The sequence below is a fragment of the Lissotriton helveticus genome (genome assembly GCF_964261635.1).
Source record: "Lissotriton helveticus chromosome 1_1 unlocalized genomic scaffold, aLisHel1.1 SUPER_1_unloc_88, whole genome shotgun sequence".
NCBI classification, from domain to species: domain Eukaryota; kingdom Metazoa; phylum Chordata; class Amphibia; order Caudata; family Salamandridae; genus Lissotriton; species Lissotriton helveticus.
The window spans coordinates 808,065-829,896 of record NW_027611734.1 but is presented as its reverse complement, the minus strand read 5'-3'; the positions used below and the strand labels follow the sequence as shown (position 1 = coordinate 829,896).

The window sequence follows — 21,832 nt, the reverse complement described above, 5'->3', positions numbered from 1 at the left end:
ACGTTGCTGTCGTTTAGGAGTGAGTCTCCTTCTCAGTCGCTGTTTGAGCCTGACCCCTCTGTTAGGAGAAAGGTGCGGCAATATCCAATGAGAGAGGTTCCTCCGGTGTGGAAGGAAGCAACTCAGGCTGATGCTGCTCATAATATTGATGCTGTTCCGGCTCATTTTCAACGTGTTTGGGTACATTTTCCATGGAAGCGAGCTGAAAATTTGGCTCTTAAACAGACTTTACCTGACCCCATAAAAATCCTGCAGGGTACTATAAGGAATTATCACAGACGGCAGATTCATGTGTTATTAATTTAGCCGATATAGACATGTTGTTTAGGAATGTTGTTCCCCAGCCTTTATGGGGATTGATTTGTCATACGGATCATGCGCAAGTGTTAGGTGATTCATGGGTTAATATTGCTGCTGCAGATGGAAGACAAGTAGGTGGTGCTAAACCTGAGCCTTTGGTAGCAGACCTCCCTGGTAAAATCGTTACTTACATGAAGACTTTAATGCCTGCGATGCGTGTAAATTGGGATAATTTGTCTGCATGTAAGCAGAAGAAAGAGGAAACCGTGTCTGACTTCTTCACTAGGTTTGAAGAGACGTTTATCGACCATAGTGGTCAAGACATGAGTACGGAAGGTGGTCATCGGTTGTTTGTTGACAAGTTTGTGCACAATTTGCTTCCCGAGTTGTGTAAGAAATTGAAGGATTCAGAGAGTTCTTGGGCCCTTTCCTCTTCAGCACAGATACTGGCTACTGCACAGTACTACAAAAATAGAGATAAGGACGAGAAGGAAGAGCAGACAAGAAGACGAAAGAGTTGAAGACGAAGGTGCTTTTACAGCAAGCATATCCGCCCCGTAATAACGAACGTGATTATCAGCAGCCTCAGCAGTTTCAGAGAAACTCGCAAAGGTTCGAGTCTCCTCAATAGCGTTTTTTGGTAGGCCCCAATCAGTGTTCATATTGTAAGGAAGAGGGTCATTTCAAGTATAGTTGCCCCATTTTGTTACAGCGTATGAATGGTGTTTCTGGCGCAAGAGGTCGAGGTGTTCAGCAAGCTCCTAGAGGTAGGGGACGTGGAGGTTTTCCCCAGAACATGCGTTTCTTTCCCCCACAAAACTCGATGAATAGTTTTGATCAGCAGAATGGTGTGTCTGGTAGGACGACTCAGGACTCTGCTGACTACTACTATGTCGAAGGTGAGAATGTAGACGATGATGATTGCTAGGACAGCCATGGTCAAAGAGAGGGAGTTGTTTCAGTTCCAGTAGATCAGAGTGGACCTTATGTTGAAGTGATTACATCAGGTGTGTCAGAGCCTTTTCTGTTGGATACTGGTGCTACGAAGAGTTCTATTATGCACTCTAAACTCCCTGGCGCACCTTTGTCTGGCTTAACGAATTGTCTGGCGCCCCAGTTAGAAACTCGATTTCTAATCCTTTGTCCCTTTCTGTTGGACCTCGTGAATTCGAAGCACCCCTTATTCTGACAACAGGTTGTGGTGAGAACTTGTTGGGATTGGATTTGTTGAAAAGATTGTATGGGACATTGTATTGTTCTCCTTTGGGAGTACAACTTACACTGGGTAAGAAAGTTGTCTCTCCGATGTATTTGTCGAAGGATAAACTTCCGACAGAATTGCCTTCTCTTCGTGATATTCTTTGGGCGACTGGTCCTAACGATGTGGGTCTCTTGGAAATTCCACCATATGTTGTGACGTTAAAAGCGAACGTTAAAATGCCACGCATTCCCCAATATAGGATCTCTAGTGATGGTAAAAGAGCGTTATTAGCGATCATTTATGATTTGATTGAGAAAGATGTAATTGAAGAAACAAGAGGTAACGTTTGCAATAGCCCTGTTCTGCCTGTTCTGAAACGTACTGACTCTTCTCAGCCACCTGTTTACAGGTTTGTGATTGATCTTAGAGAGGTGAATAAAATAGTTGTGCCACAGTTGCCAGTTGTTCCTGATATCACTGCATTATTGACTATGATTCCAGCTTCAGCCACTTGGTTCTCGGTGATTGATTTGAAGAATGCCTTCCTCAGCATCCCGATTGCCGAGGAAAGTAGGGATATTTCCGGCTTCTGTTTAGGAGGCCGAAGCTTCCGGTTCAAGTGCGCTCCTCAAGGCTATTGTGAGAGTCCGTCAATCTATAGTCAGGCTTTGAAAACACAACTTGATACGATTGTCTTGCCTGATGGTGCTGCACTTCTTCAGTACGTCGACGATTTGTTAGTTGCTGCCGATACAGAGGAGATTTGTAAGAAAGCTACCTCGTCATTGTTGCTTCATTTGTCTGATTTTCATCACAAGGTGTCTCTTTCGAAGTTACAGTATTGTCGACAAGAAGTGACCTACTTAGGTCATCTCTTATCGAAGGAGGGAAGAAGATTGACCCCAGAAAGAATTCAAGCGATTGCGAAAATGAGTGTGCCAATTACACAGAGAGAAGTGTGTGCCTTTTTGGGTATTACGTCATATTGCAGACAATGGATAGCAAATTTTTCGCTGCTGGCCAAACCACTGGTATCATTGACATGTAAAGACACACTGAATCCCCTACTGTGGTCCGAAGATTGTCAGAAAACTTTTTCCGAATTGCGTGATGCATTGTGTTCGGCTCCTGTGTTGGGTACCCCCGATTACAGTAAGCCTTTCACACTCTATGTTCATGAGAGAGAGAGAGAGGGATGTGCGTTGTCAGTGTTGACACAGTCTTTTGGGGACAAGCAACATCCATGCGTATTTCTCATCGACCTTGGATCCGGTAGCTAGGGCGTTGCCGAGTTGTTTGAGAGCCACAGCGGCAGCAGCTGTTTCTATTCGACAGTCTGCTGCTTTGGTGATGAATAATACGCTGATCGTGATGGTTCCACATGCAGTGGATACTTTGCTAAACAGGACCAAAACACAGCACTTAACTAGTGCTCGATTGTCAGGTTACGAGTTGACACTCCTAGCGAGTCATGTGCACATAAAGAGATGCAATACGTTGAATCCAGCTACGTTATTGCCGATTTCAGTGGAGACAGATGTTTCTGAACAGCATGATTGCTTTCTCAGGACAGAGGAAAAAACGAAAGGGAGAATAGATCTTAGGGACACTCCTCTTGCTGAATGTGATGGTACCTTATGGGTGGATGGTTCGTGGTTCAAGCTTCCGAATGGTGATACGACTGTGGCATATGCTGTTACGACTTTGCATACGATTGTTGAAGCTGCACGTATCCCACATAATTCAGCCCAAGCAGCAGAGTTGATTGCACTTACAAGAGCATGTGTGTTGTTGAAAGGAAAGAAAGTGACCATATATACCGACAGCCAGTATGCGTTTGGTGTGGCCCATAGTTTTGGACGTTTGTGGAAGGAACGTGGGTTCCTTACGTCACACGGGACAAAGATACAGCATGGTCAATTGGTAAATGAGCTCCTGGAGTCACTTACCTTGCTGTTGCAAGTTGCGATTGTGAAATGCAGGCTCCAGTATGGCAAAATGCTGGAATTCCTAAATGTGCGGAGAATGTGGTCAAGAATTGTATGGTTTGTATGAAGTACAATCCTGGTAAGGGAACTCCAACTCCAGCTGGTCATTTTGCTCCTCCGACGTATCCGTTCGAGGTTTTGCAGCTAGATTTTATCCACATGGAGAGATGCAACAACCTGAAATACGTACTTGTGGTTGTTTGTGCCTTTTCGAGATGGGTAGAAGCATATCCCCTGAAAGATAACACTGCCTTATCCACAGCTACAGCCCTTGTCAAAGAGTTTTTCCCTAGATTTGGTTTGCCGAGAACGGTAGAGTGATAATGGAAGTGAATTTGTGGGTCAAGTGATGAAGAAGGTATGTGAAGGGCTAGGAATCCGTGAAAAGTTTCACGCTGCAAATCACCCCCAATCAGCAGCACTAGTAGAGTGCTATAATGGCACGCTAAAACTGAAACTGGCCAAGATACAAGCGAGCTCTGGTCTTAAATGGCCTGATGCTTTGCCTTTTGCACTTTTGTCGACAAGAATGACTGTGCATTCACGAGTGGGACTTAGTCCTTATGAAATAGTGTTTGGTCGCCCGGACAACATATGGGGAGTGCTGAGGCCGACTAAATTCAGCGAGATTGAACACCCTGTACTGCTTGATTACTTGTATGATTTGACGGCTAAATTGCGTGTTTTACACCAACAGGTTCACGATACTTTGCCTCAGGCTTCTGAAGAACCAGGACATGTCATTGATCCTGGTTCGTGGGTCCTAATAAAGAATTTTCAGCGGACAAAGAACGATCAGCCCCGTTGGATCGGCCCCTTTTTGGTCCTGCTGTCAACGAGATCTGCGGTACGAGTGCAAGGAAAAAAGAACTGGATCCACGGCGTATACTGTAAGAGGGTCCCTTTGCCTCTGCCGTACGACCCGTGGGTCCAGGAGGGTATTGCAGATTCTGAAACTGAGACTGTGCCTCGTTTCCTGCCTTTCAGCGATGCACGTTCAATGGGGACAAATTCTGAGCGTGAAAGCGACGATCTTCTGCAAGAAGCTGTGCCATCTTCAGTTCGATTGAACACTACTGAGCCTGACTTGCTATTTCGTGATGAGACACTACCAAAAAAAAAAACGGTTATAATTTGAGGTCGAGAACTATGGACATATAAATAAAAAATCCTTTTCTTTGCTATTTTTGCAAGTGCAGCTCTTTCATCGGAGAAACTATTTTGATTTTTGTTTTTCGAACCACCATCTGGGTTCAGCTGTAGGGTCGCGACGTCAAGTCTTTGGAGTGCAAGCCGAAGACACAAGGTTGACGGTTCTGGTTGGTCCTTGGGAGTTCCCTGGACTGACATGCGCATTCCTTAGCACGGAACACCCTATCTCCGCGAGCAGCAAGGTTAGAGGATGGAGTTTTTCGAGATGCAGAGACCTGCCAGAGAAATGGATTTTAGAGCTAAAATGTGTACAATGATGACTAGAAAATGTTTTCTGATATTATGCTTTTTTATGTTGTTTAGCGTAATGATGTTTTTAATAGGATATGTTTTATTCTCTTTTCAAGTGACGTTTGCACCCACTACACAATCCATGCCTTCTTCTACTGTTTCCTCACATTCTTTTCACCCTCTGCCTGAACATGAATCCGTTAGAAGATTAGAATTTGTCAATAACTCCTTCGTTCAGCTTTTGCACCAACACCAATTAGTAGTGAACACAACTAACTGTTGGGTGTGTGGTCTTATGCCTCATACTACTGATAAAGGTATTCCTTACCTAGTCCTGCCATTCAGCTATAATGGTTCTGTGTGGGTATACAGAACAATGTTCATCTATGCTCGCGAAGTCCACCCCCTATGTTCTGTAAAAAACAATCCGAAGAATAGTGCTCTAGTTAAGGGCATAGTAGACATGATTAGAGGAGCTACTTCCTATGAGACTATCCCGAGAGATGAGACACTAGCATATATTGGATGGAATAACCGGATATGGAGTTAGTCTAAGTGAGAACCAGCGAGCGAAAAGATCTTCCCCAATTTGGATTGTACCCAGGCCCGGTTCTAGAGGGTGGGCCGGGTGGGCCTGGCCCACCCAAACATGAGCCTGGCCCACCCAAACACGAATCTTGGCCTTTGCAGCGACGTCAAGAAGGCAACAGAAAATTTGCACTATAATTTAAAACGTTCCTCTGAACGTAATTTATCATCTCCTTCTAGGAGTTGCGTGATTGGGCCTTGGAGCTCTCTCAGGCACCCCCAATCACGCATCTCCTTTTGTTTATCCTGATTCACCTTTCCTGACCCCCTTTATCAGATCGGGCTGTGAGACAGATTTCCAACCCAGCGGGTAAGAGAATGTGTGGCTATTTCGTTTTAAAAAAAAACCTGCAACGGCCCAACAAGATACATACTTCATGTATGCTCTGAGAATGTGTGGCTATTTTCATATTTTTAAAATCTGTGAGGGCCCAGCAAGAGACATACTTTGTGTATGCCGTGCATATTTCACTTAAATTACTTGTATCATTTTCATGACTGGCTCTGCCACAAATGCAAGGCAACAGTACAAATGTCCAGATAACTCTGGTGATTAATGGTCCTGCTGGATAGAAATCTTTTGTCTGTTTGTAGTTTTGGGATGCAGATAAACTGTAGTTTATGTGGATAGCTCAGTGGGTTACTGCCTTTGTCACAGAGATCCTTTTGTTACTTGCAGTTCAGAAGGTACAGATCTAACATAGGACAGTGACATATGAACTGTATTCTAAGAGCTGCATACAAACCTGAATGATATAATTAGAACGTTTTTTGTGTATTGCGATATAGTTAGAATTTCCCCACTCTTTCATTATTCTAATGTTGCTATAAAGAGTTCGTTTTGGCAGATGTACATTTTTTATAAGTAAACACAAACCCTAACCACTGGGGTATGCTTTAAATCCTGAGTTTGTGCTTCTCCAGACCTATCCCTCTTAACACATACTGCCCACCAGTATGGCTGACATGTGAATCCTACACCTGGTAATACTCATTGGCTAATGTGACATTCCCTATAGGCTGATTTACATATTTGTATGATTCATTGTCTCTGCATAATGTGTGAATTACATAAAGTACTGTGAAACCCTACACTACGAGTAGCGATTGTACCACAAATGAAAAGCATATGAGAGTGGCTACAGAGAGATGATGGGCACTGTTGGAGGGTGGCAATAAGGGCATCCGAGGAGGAAGTGAATACGGGGAGAGTCTATGTAGAGATGAGGGCACTGTTGGAGGGTAGCAGTGAGCTAATCAAGGGAGGAGGTCATGGAGGGCTACGCAGAGATGAGGAGCACTTTTGGAGGGTGGTAGTGAGGGAGTCTGAGGAGGGAATCATGAGGGGGAGAGGCTACAGAGAGATGAGGGGCACTGTTGGAGGGTGGTAATGAGGACATCCGGGAAGGAGGTCAATAGGGGAGAGTCTAGGGAGAGATGAGGGGCACTGGTAGAGGGTGGTAGTGTGAGAGTCTGAGGAGGAGGTCATGAGGGAGAAAGGCTACGGAGAGATGATGGGCACTGTTGGAGGGTGGTAGTAAAGAGAAAGAGGTCAATGGGGGGGCACCAATAAAGACTTCCACCCCAGCGCTAAAGCCAACCCTGTCATGGCCTTTCTGTTTTTGTTTATTAAATTAGCAGTCGGGTCATTAGGGCCACTGTGGACCATATTTTAAAGTGTGTGCTAATATTTACTGGTATATTTATTGTTTTAAGTTTGAGGGGGATTTTACCAGGAATAATGAAAAAGGCTGATATGGGGCTGGGGCCCAAGGTCAGCTGTGAGATAAGGTGCACAAGAGATGGATGGTAGAAAATGGATAATCAGGGCTGGAAGGGAGTGTGCTGCAGAGTCCGGGGTTAGGTGGAGTTAGTAATGAAGAGAGATTCTCTCTGAAGGCTGGCAACAAGGGAGGCTGAGTAGTGTTACTTGCCTGATACTCCCACCTCAGAAACCTCCTTTTCACATCAAAGGGACCTTACATGGGATGAATTTTAAAAAAGAAAAATGAAATGTCTGTTTCATTTTTGTTAAGAGCAGGCAGCAGTCCGTGGGACCACTGCTTGTATTTTCACATCCTTTCACAAAGGGGAAGGGCTCCCCTGGTGACCCCTTCCTCTTTCAAGTGGATTACTACCTATTTGGAGTAGGAGGTAAACTGCAAGTGTTTTGTGACTTTAATTATGGTCGCAAAACAATGATGCATACAAATGCGGCTCGTTATGAGGAAGGGACGACCCTTGTTAATACCGTCTTGCACAATAGCGTTTGTACATGCGAGCAGGGCAGGGCCCCATAGGCCCCTGGCTGGGTGGCATACTGACCAATCACAGCGCAGCTTAGAGCATTGTGATTGGCTTAGGGGAGGAAGCCTGGCTGCCTGCTTCCTGTTTTTTAATGAATATTATTAAATTGAACCCCTCCCCACCAGACCTTTGTGCGCGACCCCCCCGCCAACCCACTATTCCTCTCCCCCACACCCTCGCGCGAGTCGCGACTGCCGCAGTGGCCCACCCGAATGCACTCTTGGCCTACCCAAATAAAAATTCCTGGAGCCGGGCCTGATTGTACCCCATCAGGGTCATCTTTGTCTGCAAGGTAATGGCAAGAATCTGAGAGCTCAGCTAGGGAAGAGTATCTGCACTGAGACGTATGTCTTTGCGTCCCAGACTTCCTCTTCGTTCCTAGCAGCTAGGGGTACCTATTTTGTCTGTGATGACAGAGCATACACATGGTTGCCCCCTGATTTCACGGGCACATGTTTTGTATCGTTCCTGTTGCCTCCCACCTATACAGCCGCGGCAGATTACCACAAGACAAGAATTGTTAGAGGTGTCTTCAGTAAGGAAGATACTGCAGGGCAAGAATTAGGGGATTTCTCGAAGGGTTTTCTGCCATTTTGGGGACCTATGGTTAACAGCAGGAACATACGGCAATTGACGAGAGTGGTGGAGTCCACCGTAGTTGAAACTGCTGGTGCCATTAGTAACTTGACTGCTGAGCTCCAGTCGGATCGACTTATGACTCTCCAGAACAGGGTTGCGTTAGACATCATACTTGCAGATCGAGGTGGGGTATGTAAAGTGATCCAATCAAGTTGCTGTGTTTTCATTCCAGACAATGCTCCAACAGTGTACCAGGCCATTTCCAAACTGCATAAGATCTCCGAATCGATACACGTGGATAAAGGAGATTGGTCGTTGATGGGATGGTTTTGGGAACTGTTATCCGCCTGGGGATGGAAGATTCTGATGATCATTGAGATGATCTTAGCCGTCCTTTTCCTGTTCTGTCTTTGTGTACAGTGTGCTCCTGCTATATGTGGCCTCTGTGCTACATCGTGTGTAAGGAAACCTGTATCGAGAGACGTGCTAAGTGCTAGGATGATGCTACAGAAACATCTCAATGATTTTATGAATATCGACCTTGACTCAGTTTAGCGTGAGTGTAGGTTCTTGCCTATGTAAGGGCAAAAGGAGTGTCTGAGGTTCTGTGAATTCTGGACCCGTTTCATAAACATCATCGTATCATGACGATTTTGTTATCAGCAGACCGAAAATGGCGAGTATAATATATACGAGTGCTTTCGTCATGTTCGAGTGACGAGATCACCATGAAATCAGAGATTCCGTTCTGAACCCTCGGGTTCCATTTTGTGCACGGCAGCCATTTTGTGGTTGCCCTCACATAGGCCGATGACTAAGGCCGAACGAGTCTTTGGGACACGTACACTGACTTCTGTGTGACCTGGGCAAGCTGACTCCGTTGCCCGAAGCCAAACCTGTTAGGCCAGTTCCTTTTCCAGTAGCCGATCGAGATTAGGGATCAAGGCACAGCCTACCATAAACCTTTTATTGCACACAACTATTTCTAATCTTACTCACACCTGTCTCTGCTCCATTCTTTATGGCCTGTTTTACGATGAGGAGGTTCCCGTTTTTATTAGGGGTCCGACCGTCTATCTGATGAAGAGTGTTGGGTCTTGCCAAGTAATTGATGGTGGGCTGGACAATGAAATGTGGGTTCGTCATGCAATGCTTTTGTCGTGTACACATGGGATTGGTCAACTGTAAATAAGGAATGTTTGCCTGAAGCACAATATTTGGTATAAAAGGAATGACTTGCTTTGTAAGTTTGAGCAGTCTCCTACGAATATACAGCCACTGTACTTCGTGGACCTCTGTTACTGGTTGCAGCCAATAAATTTGATCTTTGACGTCACCAAGAAGTTGCCGCGTTTCTGTAAACTCTGAGATAGGTGAATCCTGAGATCTCGGGTGTGTCCCCTGGCACCGCTGGGTTCTAGAATAACCCGGTTCTCCAGATCTTTCGGAGTATGCGCAGGGTGTTGAAACAGGATGATGAGACGGCGTTCACTTGCTTGGTCATTGTGAGAGAGGAGTCCAGGATGAAGCCCAGGTTGCGTGCGTGGTCCGTAGGTTTGGGTGCGCTGCGCAGGGCAGGGGGCCACCAGGAGTCGTCCCAATGCAGAGGGAGATGTTCCGAGGATGAGGATTTCCGTCTTGTCTGAGTTCAGTTTCAGACGGCTGATCTTCATCCATTCTGCAACGTCTCTCATTCCTTCCTGGAGGTTGGCTTTGGCAGTGGCGGGGTCGTTGGTGAGGAAGAGGATCAGCTGGGTGTCGTCGGCGTAGGAGATGATGTTGAGGTTGTGTTGGCGGGCGATGGCAGCGTGGGGGGTCATGTAGATGTTGAAGAGGGTGGGGCTGAGTGAGGATCCTTGTGGAACGCCGCAGATGACTTCGGTGGCCGCGGATTGGACCGGAGGGAGGCGGACTCTCTGGGTTCTTCCGGCGAGGAACGAGATGATCCACTCCAGTGCCGCTCCTTGAATTCCGGTGTTGCTGAGGCGTTCTATCAGGGTGCGGTGGCATACGGTATCGAACGCTGCTGAGAGGTCCAGGAGGATGAGGGCAGCTGTTTCCCCATTATCGAGCAGGGTCCTGATGTCGTCGGTGGCTGCGATGAGGGCGGTCTCGGTTCTGTGGTTTACTCGGAAGCCGGACTGTGAGGGGTCGAGGGATCAGTTGGCCTCGAGGAAGGTGGAGAGTTGTCTGTTGACGGTCTTCTCGATGACTTTGGCTGGAAAGGGGAGGAGCGAGATGGGGCGGAAGTTCTTGAGGTCCGTGGGGTCCGCGGTGGGTTTCTTAAGGAGGGCGCTCAGCTCGGCATGTTTCCAGCTCTCCGGGAAGGTGGCGGATGCGAAGGAGCTGTTGATGATGTTCCGGAGTTGGGGTGCGATGATGGAGTCGGCTTTGTTGAAGATGTGGTGTGGGCAGGGGTCGGTAGGGGAGCCGGAGTGGATGGTGTTCATCATGCAGGTGGTGTCTTCGGTGCTGACAGGGGTCCAGGTGCAGAGGGTGGTGGTGGGGGGTGCTGGTTCGGTGGTTGGTTGCGTGGTCAGCGCGCCGAAGCTGTTGTGTATGTCGGCGATCTTGCGGTGGAAGAACGAGGCGAGAGAGTCGCAGAGGTCTTGCGAGGGGGTGATGTCGGTGTTGCAGGCGCTGGGGTTGGAGAGCTCTTTAACGATGCTGAAAAGCTCCTTGCTGTTGTGGGTGTTGTTGTCCAGTCGTTCTTTGAATGCTGTCTTCTTGGTGGTGCAGATCAGCGGGTGGTGTTGGCGGGTGGCGTTCTTGAGGGCGGTCATGTGCTCTGCTGTCTGGTCGTGGCGCCAGGCTTTCTCGAGGGTGCGGCAGGTTTTCTTGGAGTTTTTGAGGTTGTTGGTAAACCACAAGGCTTTCCTGCTGCCGGGTCTGTTGGGAGGGTTCTTCAGTGGTGCGAGTTCGTCGGCAGAGTCGGTGAGCCACTGTGTGAGGTTGCGGGCTGCTTCGTCAGGGTTCGTCGTGTTGGTGGGCGGGTTGTGGCTGAGGGAGGTGGTGAGCTGGTCGGCGGTGATCTTGCTCCAGCTTCTGCGGGGAACCTGTCGCGGGTGGTGGTGGGTCGTGGTTCTCCTGAAGTTGAAGTGGACGCAGCTGTGGTCTGTCCAGTGTAGTCCGGAGGAGTGGCTGAAGGAGATGTGCTTGCTGGGTAAGAAGACGGTGTCAAGCGTGTGGCCGGCGTAGTGGGTTGGGGTGTTCACCAGTTGCTTGAGTCCGAGGTTGGCAAGGTTGTCCAGCAGGGCGGCGGTGTTGCAGTCCTTGTTGTTATCCAGGTGGAAGTTGAGGTCCCCTAGGAGGATGTAGTCAGTGGAGGTGAGGGCGTGTGGACTGACGAAGTCTGCGATGGCTTCGCTGAATTTTGTGCGTGGTCCCGGGGGTCTGTAGAGGAGGGTGCCTCTGAGGGTGGTCTTGGGGTCGGTGTGTATCTGGAAGTGAAGATGTTCTGCGGCGGTGAGGGTGTCGTCGGAGTTGGTCGTGATGCGGATGGTGTTTTTGTGGACGATGGCAATGCCTCCTCCGGTTTGGTTGACGCGGTCCCTCCGGGTGATCTTTTAGCCCTCCGGGATGGCTATGGCGATGTTGGGGGCTGAGGAGGCGTTCATCCAGGTTTCCGTGGGGAAGGCGACGTCTGGGGATGTTGTGTCGAGGAGGTTCCAGAGTTCCACGGCGTGCCTGTGGACTGAGCGGGTGTTGAGCAAGATGCACTTGAGGTGGTTGATGCTGGTGTTCGGCTTGGCGGGTGCAGTGCAGGTCCTGAGGCAGGTGAATTTGCAGGCTTGGCAGGTGAAGGGTCGGTGTGTGCGCTTCGGGGTGGCTTGGTAGCAGGCGGTGTTTCGGCCGGCATTGAGTGCGTGGAGGGTGGCGGTGTCGTAAGTTCGTCGGGTGCGCTGGTATCGGCGTGGGCCAGGGGTCCTGGCGCTAGGCGCGGGCCAGGCGAGGATTGGGCATAGGCGGGCTTGCCTTTGGTGCACAAACGGCGTACCAGCTGCGCAGTCGCACCACGGTCATCATAAGAGGGGAGGAGGAGGAGGGGAGGAGGGGACAGCTGGGAGGCGGGAGGGAATAGCCAATGGGTGTCAGGAGGGGCGGGCCGCACAGGACGCAGTGGCGGGAAGATGTAGGAAGTGGGAGGAGAAGACTCCCGGTAATCACAGGCACTCTAACACACATAAGGGGTACAGAAGGAGAAAAGGGGGCGGGCAGGCACACCAGAACACAATGGGGGTACAAAACAAAAAAACGGGCGGGCAGGCAGACTCTAACACACTCGGCCAGAGGGGAAGGGGCGGGCAGGCACACGGGCACTGAGCAGGAACCAAGCAGTCCAGGTGATCGGGCAGAGTGCCAACTGTAGCGAATAAACAGGTGGAGCAGTGGGCAGGCAGGCGGAGCTGCAGCGGTGGGGAAATGACCTACCCGAGGTCAGGGGTCACTTACCACCCATGTAGCAAATACTAAATCCCCACAATGCTCTACCTAACCAGCTAGTTTAAAACAACCCTACTATGTCCCGACAATTAGCTAGTCCAGCTATGTTTCATAACCCACTAAAACAAGAGTTGTAATAGCCAAAGGGTATCGCCTTTGGGACCTTATGTGTTTAGCCAGAACTTTTGGCTATGTTGCAGAGCGTTGTGGCTGCTGTAAATTTTTGTTGAAAAGTTATAGGCATTTTTGTTACGTTTATACATAGGAAGACATTATATACAACTGAAAAACCTGGTAAAAAAAGATTTTAACATAAAAAATGTCTTCTACTTTTTTTGTACTTGCACCGCTGGCAACGTTTCCGTCAAAGAAGTTTTTATTGAAGTTTTAACAAAGACTGGAGGCACAATCCGCCCATCATCCCTTGCAGGGGAAAGTTATTCACCAGTCAAAGCAGAAAGAAGCAATGAACCTGGCCATAAATAGGAATGTACCCTATGAATAGTCAGAAGCACAACTAAAGGATACAGATTCTAAAGTGTCCGGGTACTTAATACAAATCTACTGCAAGGGAGCGGTAAGGTGAGTCGCCGTAACATATCTGTCCTCTCCACAGAGAGCCGTGACCCAGCCAGCCCTGCCCAAGATAAGGTGCAGGAATATACAGCTAGGAGAGAGACAAACCCTAAAGCAAGAGGTGATAGAGCAAATCAAGATCGCACCATGAGTCTAACAGTGAAACAGAAAAGAAGAGGAGAAAAAAGGAAAAACTTTCGTCGGTATGGGGTACCCCAGCATGTCCTTCATCTGAGCCAAAATCTCCTCCCAAAAAGGTCTTATAGATGGACAGTCCCACCAGATATGCCAGAAATCACCAAGCAACCCGCAGCCATGCCAGCATCTATCGGATGTGCCCGGGAAAAATTTGCGCCAGCTTGGATGAGTATAGGTACCAGTCCATCATCGTCTTTAAATGTGCTTTCCTTAAGTCTGTGGATTGGTTAAATCTAAAAATGTCCGGCCACAGATGTGTCCATTCCACATCCTGTATGTCCCGCTGGGCTAGCCCCTCCCAGACAGTCATGTACCGCGGCCGGGGGGAGATGGCGGTGGACAGCAGGTGTTTGTACAAAAAAGAAATCGCCCCCTTCATAGAGGAGGCCCTGACCAGGAAGGACTCAAATTTAGTAAGTAGGCGGGTGGCCCCCTCTCGGACTTGGGGACCCAGGGCCCAGTGCAGCAACTGAGTATGGTGATATCATTCAGAGTCCCCAATTCCGTAGTCCCTTTTGCAGTTCTCGAATGTAAGGGGGTCATAGCTATGGAACAGATGACTCAGAGCCAAGCAGCCCCCCTCCCTCCAAGCGTCAAAGGGCCCCTCATGGAGAGCTGGAGGAAACACTGCGCTGAAGTGTATCGATGTGAAAGGGTAAGGGAAAGAAGACCAACCATTCTCTGATGAAACTGTGTCCCAAACTCTCAGAGTGGTAGTGGTAGGGGTGCTAAGGTAGGCATTCTTAGGTCTGTCCTGTCGCGTTCTCCAGATCAAATCCCAAATCGTCCTTCCTGCCACACTACGGTCCATGTGGAGCCAGTGTTTCTCAGATTCTTTCTGTGACCATTCCACTAAGATCCTAAGTTGTGCGGCTTTATAATAAAGCTGGATATCAGGAAGGCCTACCCCTCCCTCCCTCTGGAGATGACGGAGCATAGAGAACGAAAAGCGGGCCCGCCCTCCTTGCCAAATAAAGCGTAGAATCATTGCTTTTACAAGCTTAAAGAAATCTTTGTCTAGGTCTATCGGGAGCGCCTGAAATAAATACAGTAATTTGGGGAGCAGGGTCATCTTTACGGCATGAACACGACCAAGCCAGGATAGAAAGAGTGGTTTCCATCGTGTCAGTTCCGCCTGAAAATTTGTAAATATAGAATCAATGTGTGGTCGTTTATGAAAAAGAAATATCTACACAGGCATGCTTTCATTTGTATGTATAGGCTTATTTATGATCAGTGCAGAGTTTCTGCAATAGGCCTCAGTTCAAATGGTTTGAATTTAAAAATACAGGTTCTTAACTGTATCACTATTATATGTTGTCTATTGTCTGATTGTTGTCTAAAAGCGTCATTTTTCATGTTGTATTGGTGAATCAATGTTTTTGGTATTGATACCTTATTGTCTTTGGTTTCTGTTTTTGTGGATTGAATTAATCTGTTAAAACAAATATGCTTTACATGTTGACCATTAGATGAGTTCATTGTCAACAGTCATCCAAATTAACCGTTTGTTCAAATTGATTGGTACACTTTGTTTTAAAAGCAAGTAAAAAGAAAAAGCAAACAAAAATATAAAATGAAATAAATGCACTTTTCTTACAAAATTTTCAGACTGAATCAGTGGTCTTTGGGTTGAGTAAATTTCTGCTCAATACCGTGTTAAAAGCACAAATTATTGCACAGTACTGGCAATTTCTTTGTTCATATAGTTAGCCTGCAGCATGGTTATAAATTGGGGGGAAAACCCGAACGCTGTAAGAGTAGAGAACAAAACCCCCCAGTCTTCACGGTCAAATGCCTTCTCGGCATCTAGCCCCATCAGAACCGCCGGGATCCTAAACTTGTTAGCCTTCTCAATGAGATGTATTATGCGACGGGTGTTATCATGGGTCTGGCGTCCCGCAATAAAGCCGGACTGGTTTCTCAGACGCTTTGCCAGAATGGAGGAATATAGCTTCACGTCGATATTTAAGAGTGCAATGGGTCTAAAGGAAGCACAGCGTGAGGGGTCTTTCCCAGGCTTGGGGATCACAGAAATCACAGCCTCGGACATAGAGTCGGTTGTGGCACCGTCTGACGCCATTCAGTTAAAAAGCCGGACCAGGTGTTGACCAATGTCCGATATGAAGGTTTTATAAAAAAGTGCAGTATAACCGTCATCACCTGGAGCCTTATGTGGTTTTAATGCTTTAACAGCCGAGGTAACCTCTTCTAGTGTGATTGGAGCAGTAAGCACCTCATTCCAAGCAGGAGAGACCTGAGGGATGGGTAAAGTCCTCAGGAATTCCTGTTGTTTCTCAGTATCCACGGAGTCCGCTGCGTATAAGGGTTTATAAAAGTCCCCAAATATGCCCGCCTTGGCCTCGTCTCTGTGGACTAGCGTTACCGAGGTGTCTTGAATACCCCCAATGTATTCTCTCTCCCGCTTATCTTTTAACTGCCTAGCTAAATGTTTCCCTATTTTGTTGCCTTGTGTATAGGACAGGTTGCGCAATTTAAGAAGAGTGAACTCTGCTCTGTTGTTGTAGATGGTTCGGAGCAGAGTTCACTCTTCTTAAATTGCGCTGGGATTTACGCTATCTATCTAAAGCCCAATCGACAGAGTATCTCCCTACCTTATGAAGAAAATACAGCCTCCCTGCTCCTCCGTGCTCTCGTATGTGCTGACGTCTTCGTGATGATTCGAGGTCTGCACTGAGAACTTTATGACGGCGTCTTTATACTGACGCTTCTACTCTTAACCCGGAAGTGGTAAATCGAACTTGTTTCCCTGCAGTAACTTGGTACGTCTTTCGATATAAAAGTACATGTTAATCCCGTAAAATACCAAGATATAGATTGTGAATAAAGAGCCCAATTCGCAGGCTTATCCCTTTATTTAATAAGCGGCAACAACAATTGCAGGGAAACAAGTTCGATTTACCACTTCCGGGTTAAGAGTAGAAGCGTCAGTATAAAGACGCCGTCATAAAGTTCTCAGTGCAGACCTCGAATCATCACGAAGACGTCAGCACATACGAGAGCACGGAGGAGCAGGGAGGCCGTATTTTCTTCATAAGGTAGGCAGATACTCTGTCGATTGGGCTTTAGATAGATAGCGTAAATCCCAGCGCTTATTAGTAGTTAACAAACCTGACCTATAGGTCGTCTCTAATCCTTGGGAAAGCTCATTGAATCTTCACGGGGATAATCCTATTTATAGCTTCTAGATTACTCAGGAAAGGTATAACAACGTTTCCTTATCTGATGATTATAGTAATTTAGATATACCTTGAGATAATATTAAAAGATCATCTTTATATAATTGGTGCAAACGAAGCATAATAGTTTGACGCATAATATTAACTGAAAGATGAGTAGAGAGACATTCATTTGGAGCAGAAAGAATATAGTTACATCACTTTCCCTCTATATTCTTTTTTATCATAGACTCACAGATTCTCTCTTCAAATTTAACAAGAGAAGCCTTGTATCGGCAAAGATCATCAATTTTAGAAAGCACTATGACGAACCTGAAATAACAACAAGTTAGTAGAGGTTGCCGGTAAGATTTTGTGAATAGACAACACTTTCTCAATAAACTGCCATCCAGACAACTTAGACAAATTCTTGTTTATTCAGGTCCATAAGTATCTATGGAACTATCCCCATTATCAACGGTGGCCCCTCCGTGCACACAGAATATTCGTTCATTTGCATTGAAGGTAACCTATTAAAGTATAATATTCGCCATAGCCATAAGGATATTACCACAATAGTAGAATAGACTACTAAGAAACATTTATGTGTTTATTACCTGTACATAGCTCCAGTGATAGTAAAATTGCTGAGAAGCCATTAACACAGTGGAAAAGAATTGATATGCTCTTCCCAATAGTAACACAGGTACGACCAATAATTCATCTATATACATAGAGTCCAAGCTGTGGGCCAAGAGTAAATTCTAGATGTACATGATGATACTCTTTGGTAATGTAATTGAGACATTCTAATGATGAGAACGCAGACAGCGACCATGTGTTTATACTTCCCACTGGTGGTTTTTCCTGTTGACCAATAGTCTATATAGTAATAGGTCACAAGGTTAAAGTGCAAAGAATAGAAATTTGATTATGAGAGCTAATGTAACGTCTAGGTGTTGAAACTTCCCAAGGGTGGTTTTCCAGGTGACCAAAAACTTGTATAGTAATAGGTCATCATATCATGTTTATAAAGCAGATATTCAAATAGCAAAGTAGGAGCAATATTTATCCTCAGGTGTAGACAAGTAGTATTAAATTACTTTTATTTTAATTTCTCAGATACCAAGTCAATTGTTGTAAATGTCCTGAAGAAGGTGTGAAGATCAAACAAAGCACCAAAACGCCGCGTCAACTGTTTCACTCTTGACTGTACATGACTGTTTAATCCTTGACTGCATATAGATGTATTACATTACCACTGTTGGTGGTTTTTACTAATTGTTTTTAATATGTTTTAGATTGTAACCCGTTCGGGAGGTGAATACATTTTATGCTTTATTTTTCGATAAATATTGTTTGCTTAGTGTTATTGATCCTAAGTGATCCTATGTTCTTTGTCTACTTTGCCCTGCTTTTGTTATTCATTTGCCTTTGGTATTCATTTGTCATAAGGTTATAGAGAATCACTTCTATTTCCAACCTCAAACCCTACTTAGGAGATATGGTTTAGTGTATCTAGCCAACCACAGCAAAGACAGGGACTCCAATACCTTTTCTAAAATTGCAAAGATGTGGTCCAGTCTAGAATACGAGTGGCGAACATGGGAGAAGAAGGTGTAGTCTCAGGTCTGGGGATAGAGGGCGCCCCAAGTGTCCAAGAGGACTAGGTCTAAAATCCACCCCTGGGTATCAGTGGAGAATAAACCCATGTCAGAGCGCTGTGTGTGCGTGCTATCAAGGTCTGGATGCCATACTAAGTTGAAGTCCCCCAGAAGAAATAGTGGTCCCTCGGCAAAGTCAGTCACCTTATCCAGGAGGGTGTGCAGAAAGCCCATCTTGTTGGGGGCGAGGAGCCTCAAGAAAGTACACAATTTCCCCTTCAGTCGCCCCTTAACCATGAGCCATCCTTGTAGGGGGCGTAGAGCATCACGAAAGTACACAATTTCCCCTTCAGTAGCCCCTTAACCATGAGCCATCCACCTTCCCTGTCGCTCTGAACGTCCAGGGGCTGAAATTGGGCAGTAGAGCGAAACAAGAGGGCCACCACTTTTTGCTTGGTAGTTGCAGAGGACTTATATATGAGAGGGTACTGCTTGTGTTTCAAACGGGAATCCTCAGACCTAAGTAAGTGAGTCTCCTGTAGGGCTACTACGTCAAGGTGATGGTCAAGGATATACTTCCAGACTTTCTGTCACTTTTGGGGGGAATTGAGCCATTTAACAGTCCATGTGGCTACAGTGATAGGCATTGCCAGGCAGGACCTATACACTCTCTCATTAAATATCTCATCTGCACTCCCAACACACTGAGTATGCTGGCGAACCCCCTTCCACCCCCTATAAGCTGGTAAGAACTCAAGCAACATAAGGTGTCAAAGATCCCCCCTCTATACAGGCCTTCGCCTGCCCCTCTCGTCGTCCCTCCTACATCACCGGTGATCCCCGTCAGTACCTCGCCGTGTAGGAACAATAGAAAATAGCCACCACCAGCACCCCCCCACCCCCAACCCTTCCCCAAACAACCCCAACAAAACTAAAACACTAAACATTAAGCAATATCCATCATGAGACCGTAGCAATGGGGGAAAAGCAGCCCCCGCATAGATCAAAGGGGGACAACGGGTCCTGGGTCCCAGCCCACGTAGCGCCGTAACAAGATTACAGCAGAAAGATCCTGGGTAGTATCATTCACAGTTCATCCCATATATCGTTGCGGTCCAGCGTCCACTCCTAGCATGAACTCTAGGTAGACCCATCGGGAGCCGGCCAGGAGAAGGAAGAAGTCCGAGATCCTCTGCCTGGGCAAGGAACACCCTTCCGTTCGTTGCCTTCAGAAATGAAGCAGGCCACCTCCATAGTCCCATTGGACGTCAGTGCTTCCCTTTCCTGGAGTTCTTCGACCAGGCCGTAGAGGGGGTCGTCACTCTAGCTGCAGCTCGTGCCCCCTCAGCGGCGGAGTTCCCCACCTCCTCAGGTAGCCCAAGGATGTGCAGGCCGTCCTTCAGGTCGATAACATGATGCCTTTTGTTATGAAGCTCAAAGCTGAGGCCGAAAGGGTATGTCCAGCGGTACTTGACCCCCTCCTCCTGGAGCTTGGTGGTAACCGGCCGCATGGACTGCCTTCATGCCAGAGAGGAGGGAGCGACATCTTGAAATATGGCACATGTAAAGTTCTGAAAGGAAATGGTATCCTTCGCCCTGGCCGCTTGCAAAACCGCTTCCTTAGTTTTATAAGAGTGGAACTTTGCCAAGATGTCACGCGGTTTCTTTCGTTCACCCCTCTGGGGGGGGCCCACCCTATGAACCCTGTCGAGCTTGATTTTGAGTATTTTGGGGTGCAGGATCTCCGAGAGAAGGCCTTCTATAAACACCTCCAGGTCCGGCCCTTCCGCTGCTTCCTCCAGGTCCTTAACGTGGATGTTCTCCCGCCGAGCGCGGTTTTCCAGGTCCTCCGTTTTCAGCTGTGTCTGCAGGAGTTGTTCTTTAAGAGAGCAGACGTCTTCCTGGCACTCCGTCGCCATTCGCTTATGCTCCTGGTGCTGTGACTCCAGGTCGAGGACCCTGGTGCCCACGGAGTCCACATCTCGCTGAAGGGAGGTCAAACGCTCCGTCAGGTCCGAGCGTAGCTGATCAATAGAGGATTTGACATCTTGGCCAAGTTCCCTATGCAGTTCAGTTTTGAAGTCTTTGAGCATAGACTGAAGATCAGCCTTAGAGAGGGCCATGGTAGGTTTTTCCGTGGTTCCCCGTAGAGCGGCCTAGTATCCGCAGTCGCGAAGAAGTCCGAAAGCTTGCCTGTACCCTTTTGTCGTGCCTTTCTTCGGCGGCATAGGGGAGTAGTGTCACACCGTCAGGTAATCCAGGGCGCGCCAGGGGGGCCAACACCGCAAGCGTAAAATTCAGGAGTGGCCCGAACCGTAGAGCTGTGGGAAAGGGGCCTCACCAAGCTCGTGGCCGTAGAAGCAGCAGCAGAGTAGCGCAACCGTTCCTGTTGCCACGCACCAGCTAAGGTCGCGAAGTCCCCACGAGCCGTCCCTTAGGCCTACGGCCAGTAGGAGCTCACCCCGTAGCTTGTGACACCTGCGGTGCAGTGACCGGCCCTGCCCAGACCGTCGGAGGGAATCAGCTCACCGCATGGCGCGACTCCATGTCAGGGTGTCCCGCAGGTCGCCATCTTAAGGTCAGGACTGGTGTGGTGTAGTCGGGGCGCTATACGTGAGGGCCTCCAGGGAGCACAGGGCAGCAGGTGGAGAACCAGGTTATTTAGGACCCAGCGGTGCCAGGGGACACACCCGAAATCTCCAGATTCACCTGTCTCAGAGTTACAGAAACGCGGCAACTTCTTGGTGACGTCAAAGATCAATTTATTGGCTGCAACCAGTAACAGAGGTCCACGAAGTACAATGGCTCTATATTCGTAGGAGACTGCTCAAACTTACAAAGCAAGTCATCCCTTATATACCAAATATTGTGCTTCAGGCAAACATTCCTTATTTACAGTTGACCAATCCCATGTGTACACGACAAAAGCATTGCATGACGAACCCACATTTCATTGTCCAGCCTACCATCAATTAATCGGCAAGACCCAACACTCTTCATCAGATAAACGGACGGACCCCTAATAAAAACGGGCATCTCCTTATCGTAAACAGGCCATAAAGAAAGGAGCAGAGACAGGTGAGTAAGATTAGCCATAGTTGTGTGCAATAATGGGTTTATGGTAGGCTGTGCCTTGATCCTCAATCTCGACCAGCTGCTGGGAAAGGAACTGGCCTAACAGGTTTGGCTTCGGGCAACGGAGTCAGCTTGCCCAGGTCACACAGAAGTCAGCTAAAGGTGTACGTGTCCCAAAGACTCGTCAGGCCTTAGTTATCGGCCTATGTGAGGGCAACCACAAAATGCCTGCCGTGCACAAAATGGAACCCGAGGGTTCAGAACGGAATCTCTGATTTCATGGTGATCTCGTCACTCGAACATGACGAAAACACTTGTATATATTATACTCGCCATTTTCGGTCTGCTGAT

General features: G+C 47.5%; 1 protein-coding gene across 1 annotated transcript in view; it reads right to left on the bottom strand.

The window, feature by feature from the left end:
• The window catches only part of LOC144806570 (uncharacterized), a 66,942-nt gene extending 46,413 nt beyond the window's left edge, over positions 1–20,529 (bottom strand). Inside the window, exon 1 of the mRNA XM_078672905.1 lies at positions 20,015–20,529. Within this exon, the coding sequence (XP_078529031.1) occupies positions 20,015–20,529 (515 nt within the window). The remainder of the gene's footprint in view (positions 1–20,014) is intronic.
• Between the last annotated feature and the right edge of the window lie 1,303 nt (positions 20,530–21,832).